General features: G+C 40.4%; 1 protein-coding gene across 41 annotated transcripts in view; it reads right to left on the reverse strand.

Annotated features, from left to right (window-relative positions):
* Nucleotides 1-3,623: 3,623 nt before the first annotated feature.
* The window catches only part of PTPN13 (protein tyrosine phosphatase non-receptor type 13), a 201,180-nt gene continuing 190,338 nt past the window's right edge, over nucleotides 3,624-14,465 (reverse strand). For all 41 annotated transcript variants that reach the window (XM_070614385.1, XM_070614412.1, XM_070614411.1 and 38 more), the window contains 6 exons: nucleotides 13,088-13,236; nucleotides 11,512-11,602; nucleotides 9,409-9,746; nucleotides 7,659-7,874; nucleotides 6,207-6,269; nucleotides 3,624-4,346 (listed from right to left, as the gene is read on the reverse strand). In XM_070614385.1, the coding sequence (XP_070470486.1) occupies nucleotides 4,251-4,346; nucleotides 6,207-6,269; nucleotides 7,659-7,874; nucleotides 9,409-9,746; nucleotides 11,512-11,602; nucleotides 13,088-13,236 (953 nt within the window). In that variant the 3' untranslated portion in view covers nucleotides 3,624-4,250. The remainder of the gene's footprint in view (nucleotides 4,347-6,206; nucleotides 6,270-7,658; nucleotides 7,875-9,408; nucleotides 9,747-11,511; nucleotides 11,603-13,087; nucleotides 13,237-14,465) is intronic.

Consider the following 14,465-nt stretch of genomic DNA (forward strand, 5'->3'; position numbering starts at 1 on the left):
GGGACTGGGGCCAGCCTGGTCGTGCAGCAGTTAAGTGCCCACGTTCCGCTTCGGAGGCCCGGGGTTGGTCGGTTTGGATCCTGGGCGCGGACATGGCACCACTTAGCAAGTCGCGCTGTAGTAGGCATCCCATATTAAAGTAGAGGAAGATGGGCACGGATGTTAGCTCAGGGCCAGTATTCCTCAGCAAAAAGAGGAGGACTGGCAGTAGTCGGCTCAGGGCTAATCTTCCTCAAAAAAAAAAAAAAAAAAAAAAGCTGGGGACTATGTGATGCTCAGAAGATGTGGGGCCAGGGGAATGATGTTAAGCAGAATGAGTCCAGCTCTGCGTCTGGAAAAGAGCCAGCTGGAGGGTTGGGGCAGCAGAGTATAGAGGAAGGAGCACGGGCTTTGCAGCTCCTTGATTCCACTCACGGGCGCTAGGGCGCCTTGGGAGTTGTGGGTTGAAGACAGGCAGACTTGGAATTGAGTCCCAGCTCTGTTATTTGGGCAACTTTGGGCAAGTGACAATCCCTCTGGACTTCAATTTCTTCTCTTAAAAAGGATGATGACATTCAATCGTAAACACCTGGAAAAGTAGGTAATGTGAAAACACCTGGTATGATGCATGCACTCTAAGTGTTCTGTCCCCTTCTCGTTCCTTGTGCAATCACAATTAGGCCTAGCATAGACAAGGTAATTCAGCCTAACCCAGTTTAATGAATCACTTCTTAGCCTCTAAGCAACCCTCTGACCAGCCTTTGTGTGTACTTTACGCACCGGGAGGAACCCTACCTGGGTGTCCGGCTTACCCATTCTGCTGGACAGAGCTGAGCTAAAACAGTTGGCAACATGGTTTATCAGCAAGTATCCTGAGAGTTTGCCTAGCAGAACCTTTAGAATATAGCTAATTTGGGGTGAATGGATAAAATTATGTTCCTAAACTCGGAAAACTGAAGACTACTTTTAAACATTTTCTATCTGTGACCCTCTTTACAACAGTTACAAATTCAGATGCTTCTTGGGGCAGGAAGATCTGAAAAGACTGACACAGTGTTGGCTAATACAGAGTGGTGGAAACTGGCAGAAATGGAAAGGCGCGCCCTGCTTGCTACTGCGCAATGTCTATTGTTTCCTTTGTCCTTATTAACAGAGCTAAGATTTTGCTCAGGACTGCAATACGCCTAGCTAAAAAGAACTTTCTTAAAGAGAGATGGAAATGTGACACAGTTCTTGCTAATAAGACGGAAGTGGAAGTCAGCTTGTGATTTCCGGAAAATTTTTCTTTCTTGCCCTGGGCACTGACTGATCCTTTCTTCTTGTCAATTCCTCCCATTTCCTTTCTGAATGTGGATGTAATAACTGGAACTGCAGCAGCCATTTCCAGACCATGAAGGAAAGGCCAGGATAATTATATATGTGTTGACATTCTTGAACTGTAGAGTAAGTCCCAGCAAATGCCTACTTCTGAACTTGTTTTCTTGATGAAGAAATCTCTAATTTGTGTAAGCCCATTTGTTTGGTTTTTGGTTACTTGCAGTCAAATGCAATGCCAAACTGATATACTAAAACTTAAAGTTGTCTTTAAAATATTATGCAGGTCAATGCACAATTATATTCATCTCCACCATAACAAGGGACCTTGAATATTTGTGAATTATGTAAGAGGGGAGCATGTTCTCTGTCAAGATGTCTACAACCAGAGGATAGGTTCGGTGAGCTGTTCCTTTAATTTCTTGAATTTATCACATTGCATTTAGGTAACTAGTCATTTCAAAACCAAGAGCTCTAGCAGGCTATCTGAAACCACAGATGTGAACACCTGATCTTTTCTCAACAGCCATTTCTCTCCTTATTATCATGATAATTCAGAAATATTTCTACTGATGACATCTACAAAAGTTTTGACTTGGGAACAAAAATGATGTTTCTAACCCTGCAATGCCCAGGACTATACAAAGACACCATTCCTTTAGAATATACAGTTTTAGCACAGTTGTATAGACTCCACCACGACTTGTGCATCCCCTTCTACAGCACAGAGCTGTCTGTCATGGGAAACAGCTGCTCGGCCAGCTCATTCCGAGCTTCCTCGTTCTCAGGGGCACCGTCTGGCCAGTTCTTGCTGATGGAATGAGTGGCAACGATGCGCCTTTCTTCCAGGCCTGCCCGCTTGTAAAATCCCCACAGGTGGCGCTCCGCCTTCTTTCCCCTTCCTGCCTGGGGGACTGGAGACGAATTCTAGGATGACCTTGGAAGCTATGTGTTGATTACAGAACCTCCATCAGCCTGGGGTCCTAAAAATTGTAGGAAGGAGAGCGGCCATGCTGAGCTGTTCACCTGCCCAGAACTGTGAGGGAGGCTAGAGATAAGCTTCTACTATGTTTGAGTCATTATGTGTTCAGATGTGTGTTTTATAGAACTTAGCTATCTAATGTGTGTTAAGAGCTAAGTTGCATTTATTCATTCATTTGATATTTGAGTGCCTCCAGGTGCCCCCTGGCTCTGTGGCCTTGCCACACTTTCTAACCAGAGCGGCCCTAGCAATTGGCTCAGCCCGTTGCATGCAGCAAAGCCAGGTCCCAGACGAGGGCAGTAGCATGTTTACTAGAATGAAGTTTCCATTCAGGGGTTGTAAACTGAAACCCACATTTTCTTCCCAGTTTCCATTTCCTAGCTACATTCTTTCCAGAAAAAGATCCTTCTTCAGCTTTCCCTTCTTGCATCTCTGTTGACTTGCGATGGTAGCTAATCACCTCCAGCTGTACTGGCTCCCAGAGCCCTGCTGGCCCAGTTTCCTGTGCTTATGACAGGAAAAGGTCTCACGGTTCCAACTCACGCAGGCCAGGGGTTTCCAAAGCTCTCTTAAAGCAACAGAAACCTTTTTCCCAAATGAAATCAGCTACAACCCAATCGATAAAAACTATTGATTGAAGTGGAAATGGTCGTGGTGATGCTCCTCCTGCCAGATTTGGAGCTACTTCTGACCCGGTGGGGAGTCAAACAATCACTGTGGGGCCCCCAGCATTCCCTGATCTACCGTCTTCCACCCTTAGCCTCAGATGCTTAGGAATAGGTCCCAGCAAATTGCTGCACTTGGGTAAGGTCAGAAATCCAAGTTCACCAGCTCAGAATGGGTTGATCCCGTGATGAGGAACCAAGCAGTTTCCTGGATCTCGGGATGGCACCACTCACAGCTGAATGGACGACTGCTGTCAGAGTCAGGATTCAGCGAAACCCGTTCAGTACCGAGTCAGAAGCAGGCTCTCTGAGGCTCACCTCCCCCGCTTCAGGCAGAACCAAATGCAAACCCCCCAGGGAGTGTGATCTTGTCTTCACTACCTTGTCAGCTGAGACATCCTGAGTTTTACCACAACTAGGACTGGAAAATACTCTCATTTCTGTATTGGTTAGGCTGGCACCACCCACAAGGAGGCAGAAGGAAGAGGGACCGAATTTCTCCCTACTGTTAGCCAGTACCCAACCCTCATGTCAGACCCTGATGATCTCCCAGGGTTTCTGAAAGCACCCCCAGTCCCTGGGCGGCCCGACCGGGATAAGGCGGGGAGGTGGGAAGTTGGGATCCAGAACTTCCTGCCCTCCCAGGAACTTGGGTGTTTTTAAGAAATAACACACTGAAAACGTTTAATTTGTCTGCACACACGTTGGCTTGTTCATGTTTTAAGGTGTATTTTTATTTACAAAGTGAGATGATGTATAACAAATGATGCAGTTACAAACATCTGATAACTCCATTTTCATGAAAAAGTATATAAATATATTACAGAAAATTCTATATAGTAAACATTAGAAGTTGATACAGTAAACATTTGCTACTTTTTTCTATGCCAATATTACTGTCATTTAAAGCTTAAATACTGGTTTCAAGTATCCCCTATAAAATAACTCTATTAAAATACTGGAAACAGAATTTTGCTATATACAAGATTGGTGCATTAAAAACAGACTCGGTGTGTCTATGTAACAACGTCAACTATAATCAGATGCTGCCTCAATCATCTCTAAGATCTGCATTATTCAGTTAGTGTTAAAAATCTTTTAATAATTATCACAGGTTAAAGTAGCTGTAAAAATACAGCATTTCAACAATATTTATTGTTATGAAGAATGCCCCTCTCAGGTAGAGGGAATAAGCATAGCGATACTGCATGGACTTGCTGCCCTCCGACCTTTATTTTAAACAGAGAGCAGGAGCATCTGCTGGAGGTCAGGAGAGAAGCGGAAGGCAGCCAGAAGCTGTTCTTTTCACGTCATTTCAGAGGCTGGGGCTGTTCTCTTTGCTCTTCTTCAGCCTGAAGACGCGTCAGGACATAAAGGATGACTTGATAGCAGAAAATATATTGATCCTATGGCCCCCCCAAAAAAAGAGATGGAGAGGGAGAGATGTTAGATGTATAATGTGAATATATTACATATATACATAGTTTCACCACTCTTAGAAGTGATATTTGAGTAATTTTGAAAATATGGAAAAATTCTGTTATAATGTGGAATGTAAGAAGCAGAATGTAGAATTTGTGCACTGTCATAAAAATTATAAAAACAGAAACCAGATTGACAAACGAGGTGGGAAGAAGCCTTGGGGGTGGGTGGGGTGGGTGGGTAGAAATATCCCAGAGTGCTAAGTGAAGTTGTCTTTGATTGGTGGGCCGCTTCTATTTTTTGTGCTTTGGTAATATTTATGATTTGCTTTTATAAGGGAAAAATAAACTTCCTAGAAAATTTCTTCTAGATTTATTGAACTCATTTTGATGTTTTGAAATGTTAAGAAATTAATATCCAAGAAACTACATGAAAGAATTTTCTTTAAATATTTTGGAAGAATATGGAAATCAAAGTTTTTTGAAAATTAAATTTTTTTTGTTGATATTACTCTCTAGTAAGTTGATGGTGCAGGGACCTGAGTTTTCCTGTTATTTGGCAAGGAATTAATGAGTCTGAAAATAAATAGCAAAAATTCACAATATAGTACAGGGAAAGTAAAACAATACTGCAGCGGAGTCGTATTTCAAATGGCTACATGCGTGTGAGCACGCACACCTGCGCACATGTGCTTAGACCAAAGGATGGAAGAATGTTGCCTAAAACGTTAACAACTCTGCGGAGCAGGAATACAAGTAACCCTTTTATTTCCTTTTTGCTCATTTGTATTTGAACTCTGTCCCATTTTCTACACGTTCATCCTTGACTTTCTCTCAGGTCACAAAGAACCCATTAGCAAACCCACTTTACGCACGTCCTCTACTCGCTATATCCACACCCCCACTCCAGTCTGGGCCACCACTGCTTACCATCCAACTGACGACCCAGCTTCTAACCCTGCACGCTCCTCCCAAATCGGGTCTTGCTGTAAGGCAGCAGCCAGAGTGGTCTTTTACACTGTGAGTCAGATCAGGGCAGTCCATGCTGACAATCCAGCAGTGGCTCCACTTCACTCAGAGGAAAGCCCTAGCCCTGGCTCTGCCCCACCCGCCTCCCCTCAGCCACTCTGGCCATGACCCTTCTCAAATACACAAGACCCACGCCCACCTTGGACCTCCACACAGGTGGTTTTGTCTGCCGGAGGGGCTCTCACTACCAAATGTCTACACGACCCCTCCTTCAAATCTCTGTCCATGTGTTACTTTCCTGGTGGTGCCACCCCAATGTAAGTTTGCACCCCCAATCCATCCTCTTTACCCGGCTGTACCTTTTTCCCTCTAAAGCACTTAGCACTTTCAAAGACCCTATATAATTCACTTATCGAAGGTGTTTATTACCTGCCTTCCTCCTCACCACCGCACAGGAAGATCTTTGTATTTCTAGCAGGGGTCTTCGCTTTATTCACTTGGGGAATTTCTGCAGCAAGAATATTACCGTCTCTCTCTTTCTTAGGTTGGAAGTGGGGAAGGAATGCCACCAGTTACCTGCTATTTTGTACCACCACAAATTTTTGCCCCCAACATGCCGCCCCATTCTCTGAATCTATTCAGTGCAGATATTGCATTTTCTTATTTTTTTAAATTAAAAGGCAATATTTAAACAAAATACCCTAGAAATATTTTCATTTTTTTTCTGAATTAGTTCAGAGTCACTCACTACCATAAATCTTTGGTTTTATGCAATAGTGTGGGAACCCTCAAAAAAGAGAAATGGTTTAAACAGAACTTTTAAAATATCAGAAACTTCACAAAAATCCTCATTAGAAGACACCAACCAAGACTCACCTCCGTCTGCACCATTCCATGTCTCTGTAGTCTCATGCAACGCACCAAATCAGAGATGTCAAACTGCCAAAGGAAACAAGCGTCGATATGTGAGATAAAAAGGGCAACCGAATTTGAACCCCAAACATTCAGAGAGGAGTGGTGTCTACAGATTACTGTACTCCCCACTCCCTTTCCCCTTCCAGCAGTCTCGGGAGACTGTTCTGAACAAAATAAGTTGGTGAACTGACTGCTATCATTTGATAATTTTATTTATGAGCTTTCTAAGAATTAGGGAGGGTTATTCTATTTGAAAATCTCTACCAAAAATTCTCTTCCCTCTGAAATTGGACTGATTTCTAATATCACCGTTTTTAAAAACAAGGCAAACTATTTTTCCTACATTTTGCCTTTCAGAATAAAATTCCTGATCTTTTTATTTTCACCAATATTTAACAGTTTGAAACAAGGGAGAAAAAGACTATTTTGCTTTGTCCTCCCTCAATTTTTACGGTAGATATAATAGACTGTGAAGAGCAAGACTGAGCCGTTTTTAACTAAAATTATTTAAGAGACAATTATTTTAATTATATATTATGTATAGTAAGATATTCCAATATTTTAAGTAAGGTTTATACTAATTTAAGTTTTAAGCACGATTATATATATATATATATATATATATATATATATATATATATATTAATTTTTTTTTGAGGAAAATTAGCCCTGAGCTAACATTTGCCACCAATCCCCCTCTTTTTGCTGAGGAAGATGGTCCCTGAACTAACAGCTGTGCCCATCTTCCTCTACCTTTTTTTTTTCACATGTAGGACGCCTGCCACAGCATGGCTTGTGAAGCAGTGCCATGTCCGCACCCGGGATCTGAACCGGAGAATGCTGGGTCACCGAAGTGGAACGTCCGAACTTAACCGCTGTGCCACTGGGCCAGCCCCAACATTATACTCTTATTAGCTTTGTTTAAGTAATAATTCTTTTAATTGGGAGTAATTTTTAGACACAGACTATTCAGCATCAATTTGTTTAACAAAATATACACTTCCCACCTATTGGTAACAATGACAAAAAAAGAATATAAGCCTTTTCATTTCAGAAACAGATTTTCTTTTGTGCTTCAATATTTCTATCCCTAGAGTGTGGTTATAACGCTGACTATATCTTACAGAAGCCTCAAGACCACAAAGAATACAATGCGAGGCTGTATAAGGGACTTTTGAGCACATGGTTACAAAAGCTCAGTTAAACAAAGTTTGAAATATTATTTCTTCTTGATTATAGTCTATGCAGTTTTGAACGTTTACTAAAATACAATTTTATATAGTAAGATAATTAAGGCATTCATCCAAACCGATAAATAAGAAAAAAATCCCAAGATCACAAGACATTATTAAAAATTTAGGTTCCATTGTTATTTCTGGTCAAATGTTCGTTCAGCCTGTATCTTGTACTCACTTCAAGATCTTGACTGATTAATCCTAAAACCACATCTATGCATATCAGGGTCCCTGAGCGTCCAATGCCAGCACTGCAGTGTGTGACGATGGGGCCCGATCTATGAATGTGTCTCATGTAAGAGATAAAAGTGAGCAAGTCGTCTGGCTGAGAAGGTGTATCGTGGTCTGGCCAAGCGGTGAAATTCAGATGAGAAATATGTCGCAATTCTCCTGTCTGAAATTGTACAATAGAATAAGTAGAAAAAGGCATACTACATTGTTCACACACAATTAGTTCTTAATATTATTTTGTCCTTTCAAATTACGACCTGTCAAATTATGACTTTGATCAGATCAAAGGAAAAGTGGAAGAGACAGAAAGACTCCATCAAACAACACACAGAGGGCCTTTATCACGGAGGTTGCTAGATCCACATTTTAAACATAGGTAAAAAATTACTTTTTGGAAACCCTAAAAGCAAATTACATTTTTATATAAATAACCACCTTTTTTTATGACCCCATTTTAAATTCACTGCAGATAAAACCCACAGTCATTGCAATGGCTTAAAATTAAGCCCTACGTAATCTAGCCCAGCTCCCTCTCAGACCTCACCTGCTCCTCCCGGCAGCTTCGCTCCAGCCACAGGGACTCTCTGTGGTTCTTTACAAACACTGGGCACAGTTCAGTCTCAGGGCCTGTACACTACGCTTTCTGACAGAAATGCTTCCCCAGATATCCCTGTGGCTCACTCGACACCGTCACGGTTTCTTCCACAGCACCATCAACACCAGTGTCTCCTCACTAGAGAGTAAGCTCCATGAGGGCAGGGATTTCTTTTAGTCTGTGGTGTTAACTGCTGAATCCCTAGATTCCATTACAGGGCCTGAGCTCTGTAAACATGCGTTGATTAAATAAGCAAATCACTGAAGGAATATTGAGCAACTGTGCTCACGTAAGTAATGGATAGACCGGTGTAAACGAATAAGGAAGTATAATCTTTAGTTCTTCATAAAATCACAAATCACAAGTCATGAAGGAAATTCTCAGGCCAAGTTTACATGCCACCAATAGAACTGAGTCAGTACGGTTTGTTTCTATGAACATAAAATTACTCTCTGTTTCTTTAAGAAAGCTAAAAGTCCAAGAGGAAACATGTTTCTCACACCCAGCTAGCATTCCTGGGGGGAAGAGAGAAATAACGTGAGGGGTGTGGAGGTGAGGACACAGCAGCAGCTCTACTTCAGGGAGACTCACTTATTCTAATTGAGGCTACATGTACTCAGTGGTTAGGCGCCCACAGTGGGAACAACCTGAATGACAAGCATTTATGCTACAATTGTCCATGTATTACCAAATATGTGGTCTTTAAGGGGGAATATTTTCTACTTAGAGATATTTTAAAACAGTTTTATTGAGTCTACTTAGAGGTTTGACCTTAAAAAAATGACTTTCCTGCACATAGCTTCTGAGCCATTCTGTTCTATTTCTCAGTAAAGGATGATGGATGATCACATTAAAAGTCCTGTCTTCTCATTTTCATTTTAATACAGCACATACTGGCGGAAACAGTTTGGCAGAATTCATGAATTCACATTTAAGCTTATATTAGATAAAAATTAATAGGTGGCATTAGTGCTGGTGAAATGGGAACCAAGAAGTCACAGGTTTTTATTTAGAGATACGCTGACGCGATCACAGAAAGAGTCCAGGCCCAAAGTCTAACTAGTAGATACGCCTTAGTAAACGGAAGACTGAACTCACTGACCTGAATGTCTTCTAGGGCCATCGCCCTTACCACAAAGCCCTTCAGCTGCTGCATCCTCACAAGAGCCAGCCGAAGCCTGTCGTTGACCATTGTTGTTTTGCCTACGACATTAGGCCAATAGCGCTGACATTTGATTTTTTCCCCTTCTACTTCTTGGGTCATCATGGCGATCACTGTGGATTTTTGTTCCCAGATCATCTGCCAGAAATCTCCAACAGTTGTAGGGAGAGGTCCTTGGCAGGCAATGTAAATGAACTCTTCTTTCCCCACTGGTATCTTAATGAAGCTGGCGTTGATGTACCCTCCTTCATCTCCAAGAGGAACTCTTGTAGCATCATCTGTGAATTTCCCACCACAAAATAGAGGCATCTGTGTCAGGCATTTCGAAACAAGAGCCTTATAAACAAGGTGAGTCAAAGATTATGAGAAACTCCTCATAACCGTAGATGAAATCACAAACACATTTCAATAAAGGTGTATTTTTGACTTGTAGTACAGTCAAACCATTTTATATTTACTCATTTCACTCACGTTACAAGCATATCTAAGATGTCAACTCAGTGAGTTTCTTTCTGACAGAAAACTCAGTATTTATTATTTACACAGATTTGGTTGAAGAAATTAAAATTAATAAATGAACTTAGAATTTCTTAATAAGTAACTAGAGAAACACAACTTTGCTACTCTTCTCCATCTTCAATGATGATGACAATAATAATGAATTTAATAACGAATGACAAGGCTAAAAATTATTTCCCAAAACAAAAATTAATATTATAGTGAAACTATGAAAGTACTTATTACAAATACAATTGGCATAATTAACTCTTGCTCATCGAATTAAATTAGATTCTTTTTAACAAGCAGCCCAAATAATAAACAATAAACAAACAGGTAGCTCACTTGACTCTCCAGGCACACAGGCTCTTGTCTTTGTCTAATAGTAATTTCATATAGTCAAAATACACATTTCCAAACCAGATTGCCCCACAGAAAGGTATATATAAGCCATCTTATCCAAGAGAATTAATTTGTATGTACTTTTACATTGGAGGTCATTTCCCTTGGAATAGGTTTCAAAATCCTTCATCAACTGCCCTTCTCTTACTTGGCTTCTCTCTTAGTCCACTCAGTAGTTTCAGTAGTTTTGATCCACTACTAAAAACAAATCCACTCAGGAGCTTTGGATTTATGGCTTTTCCCATTCTGACTTTTGAGATGCCAGTCTGGCCACTTCTTTTTGCCTGAAATAATTCTCACCTCCTTTATGACAAACCATGATCTATTCTATTTTTAAAAAGCTAAGATTTACTTCTTACAGGAAGCTTCCCAAAACGAATTTTGTCTATTCCATCTTGATGAAAAAATTCAACTGTATTATTATTTACTGCGTGATTTGACACTATTGGTTCTGTTATTTATGACTTCTTGGCAAAGACAGGGTCAGTGTGTCATACAGTGTAATCCAATGTGCTAATGTCTATAAATGCGGCTGATGATTACTAGAAGAAGTTTTCTAGATGTTAATGTTTGGCTAATACATATATTCATATATAATTTTTAAAAAATCACATGTTGATTGGTGAAATGGGTAAAACGTGGGTAAAAAGAACTGCCTTTTTTTCCTTCTGGTATCTAAAACAGTTCAAAGTATACTGCAGCCTGGTAGTACCACTGTAGCTACACGCATGTACATGGCTATCATGTATCATAGTCATTTCTCTAAACTTAAAATGAGTGGAATAAACAGATGCTGGTTGTGATAGACGAAGAAATTCCTCATCCAGAGGCCAATTCATATTTTTAAAGACTTAAAATGACTGTTTTAGCATCACTGATTAATTTCTAATACTATGCTAATAAAAATTCATGGATGTCTGAAGAAATATTTAAGATTGCTCTGATTGATTTTTGAAATGCACAGACAATCTTAAAAAGAATTCTCATTGTACATCTAAATTTATTTGTTACTGATGTAAATCTCTGAATGTGTGTGTGCATACAAACTTACGTGAGAGACAGAAAAGGTAAACTAGCATAAGTTTTAAATCAGTTCAAATTATATTAAATATACATTTGATTTGAAGCCAAATTGGAACTTACAAGGAAGAATATTTTTATATCGGTTCTTCCTTCTGTTTTCCTTAGTTTGCCCAATTAAACACTGATCCAAAGGTTTTAATTCTTGAAGATTCTGTAAACAAAAATGGAAACAAAGTTAAATTTCTTGAGATAAGCAGTAACTCAGTAATAACTGCAAATGCTTTAAATGTGCTGGGTGCAAAACTGGCTATTGATCAGGGCAGACTTTGAGTGTTAAGAAATATATGTCTGTCAAGACAAATAAGCCTAAAATTCCAATGCTCATTTGCTACACCAGTTCTTGAAATTTATTGTTGCAAATGTCTTTAATTTAACATGTTGTAGTCAATTAACTTTGCGAGGCACCACTTTGCACCTTAATTTTAAATATCAGTTTAAAGACGTCTATAGTTATATTTTAGAAAAAAATACAACTTATAAAAACAACTTTGGCTTAAACGAATAAACTAGAGCAGAATTTCTTGACTATACTGTCTGTGGGATCATAGAATATTCCATGTGGTAGAACTGTGGTTAGATCTCCTATGTTCTAAAGTCAACTCTTTTTCACTTCAATTCATTCACTGATTAGCTAATCCATCCATCCATCCATTCAACTAATATACATTGGAAATGCCTACCATATGCAAGGCACTGTAACAAATGCTGGGAATACAGTGGTGAGAAAGAAAATATGATTCTGACTATCCTGAAGCTTATAGTCCATTGGGAGAAAGAGGCAGTAAAAAAGTAAACAAACAAATATTGTGATATATGCTTTGAAGAGATTAAGAAGCTACTGTGATAAAGAAAAATGAAGATCTACTTTTTATAGGGTTGTGATAGAAGGTTGCTGAGATGGTGACCTTTAAACTTAAGGCCTTAAAGAAGAAATCGTTTCCACAAAATGGAGAGGAAGAGTATGCTTAACTATTGCGAGCTTGTTTCCAAATCTATCTAATGGGATTTATACATTTTGAGCATTAAATACAAAGCACATAGCACACCACAGAAGCTCTCAGTCGAAGTTAGCTCCTTTCACTCCAGTGGATTCAAAAGGCTCAGGAAGCAAGCAAGTAAGCAGATGGTTTGCAGGAGATGGGCAGGGTAAACCCAAACCACAGTGGTGCTATGTTTCTCTTTCGCCTAGTGGTAAATATGGACAGTGCCAGCAGGATCCCGGGAGCAAGGGCTCTGAACCTTTGCTGCTCTGACCCGAGGGGCACATTCTTGGAGCCGTATTAAATCAGAAACTGTTGCTAATGACGAACCACACCTGCAGTGTATCAACTGAGAAGTTTAGTGAGTGACTGGAATTGACACTTGACTCTTTAAAAACCCTCTTTGTCCCTACATATGAAGCAGGGAAGATGATCTTCAGGGAGATTTACTCAGCTCGAAAGTGGCTCAAGAGATCCCTTTAAATCAATACTATTAGGGTCCTAATTAAAAAATTAATTCACTGCTAGATATGACAAGATGGTGCTCTTATAGTTGGAGGTAAAGTAGTAAAGTAATGGACATTTTCAAAATTCTCACTATTTCTCCTAACCTTGCATGTAACTTTGGGAGAGAACCACTGGCAGAAGCCACTCACCTCCAGCTCCTTAGAAGGGATGCCTTGGTCCAGCAGACCCCGCAACATCCGGAGCACTGCCTTCAGCTTGGAGCCAGTGTAGCGGCCTGAGGGGAGCACCCTGACGACGGGCAGCACGGCGAGCTCCTCGCTGCTCAGGAAGGGGGGATCTAACGGAAGACAGCAGCTGATTTTGTAAACAGATTTCTCTCGGAACTGATTCAGCCACTAAGGGAACTAACTGGAGCCTAGTCTCACCTCATCTATTTTTACAAAAGTGAGAGTCTTTAGAATTGATAAGGCAATAGAAATAATAGGGAGGCAGATAACCACTATCAAACAGGAATATCTTGGCCACAGCAAGGCCCTGTACCCAACTTTTAAGGAAACACCTCACTGACTGTTCCACAAGTTCTTAAGGCTCTTGGCTCTCATTTACCTACAGTTTCTAAAAGAGTTTAAACTGTTTCTTTTCACTTTTCTTGACTCAAATGGCACTGTTTTCTTGACAAAAATGTATCTAGTCCTGTTATTACTCTGCATTTAAATTCTCTTCCAAGCACATGGGGGAAAGATGAAGGGAGGTGCTTCAGAGATTCCTCACAATGCGACACTGCACCAGAAACACTGACGTCTCCTCTCTCTCCCCACCCCTGCATTTGTCTGTTGCTGAAATTCCTTTTCCCTCCACCTGACGTGATACAGCTATCCATGTACAACCAAAAACATGTAAACGTTTTCCAAGAAGAGGATGTAAAACACATCAACCCTTTTCCCATAATGGGATACAAAATCCTTTTTTTGTCTGTAGCTGAAATTCCTTCTGCTCCTATCTCAGGGACCAGTACCTCTGGCAGGTGACAGCTTTCCTCATGCACACGAAATGCTGGGGTCTTCAGGAGTTTATCAAACAAGTGATATCAGTGTCTTAGAAGAGACACGCATCTAATTTAGTACCTGTTCTATGGAAACTGCTCCTAACAGAAGGCAACTATATCTAGGAAAAGGTAGGAGAGACTTCTTGCTACAGTCTGCACAGGTGCAGCTTTAATTATGTCAATCTGTTATTTAAGGCATTTTGATGATGCAGCTACGATGGAGGCAGCAATAATGCTAGGCACTGTGGGGACACAAAGCTGTACAAGACACCTGAAGAAGCTGAACATCTGGCTGGGGCGAAGCCTAGCTGTGAACACAAAATTCACTCATATGAAATAACTGCAAACGTTTTAGACAACTCAGTGAGAATGGAACAGGAGCTCAAAGGCTGGGGAGATGAGCATGAGCTACAGGAGTTGACAGGAGCACCGTCATTGACACTAACAGTCTACCTAAATCAAAAAGTTGTTTTTTTTTAAATTTTTTATTTTTCCTTCTTCTCCCCAAAGCCTCCCAGTAC

This window comes from Equus przewalskii, chromosome 3 (genome assembly GCF_037783145.1).
Source record: "Equus przewalskii isolate Varuska chromosome 3, EquPr2, whole genome shotgun sequence".
In the NCBI taxonomy this organism is placed as follows: domain Eukaryota; kingdom Metazoa; phylum Chordata; class Mammalia; order Perissodactyla; family Equidae; genus Equus; species Equus przewalskii.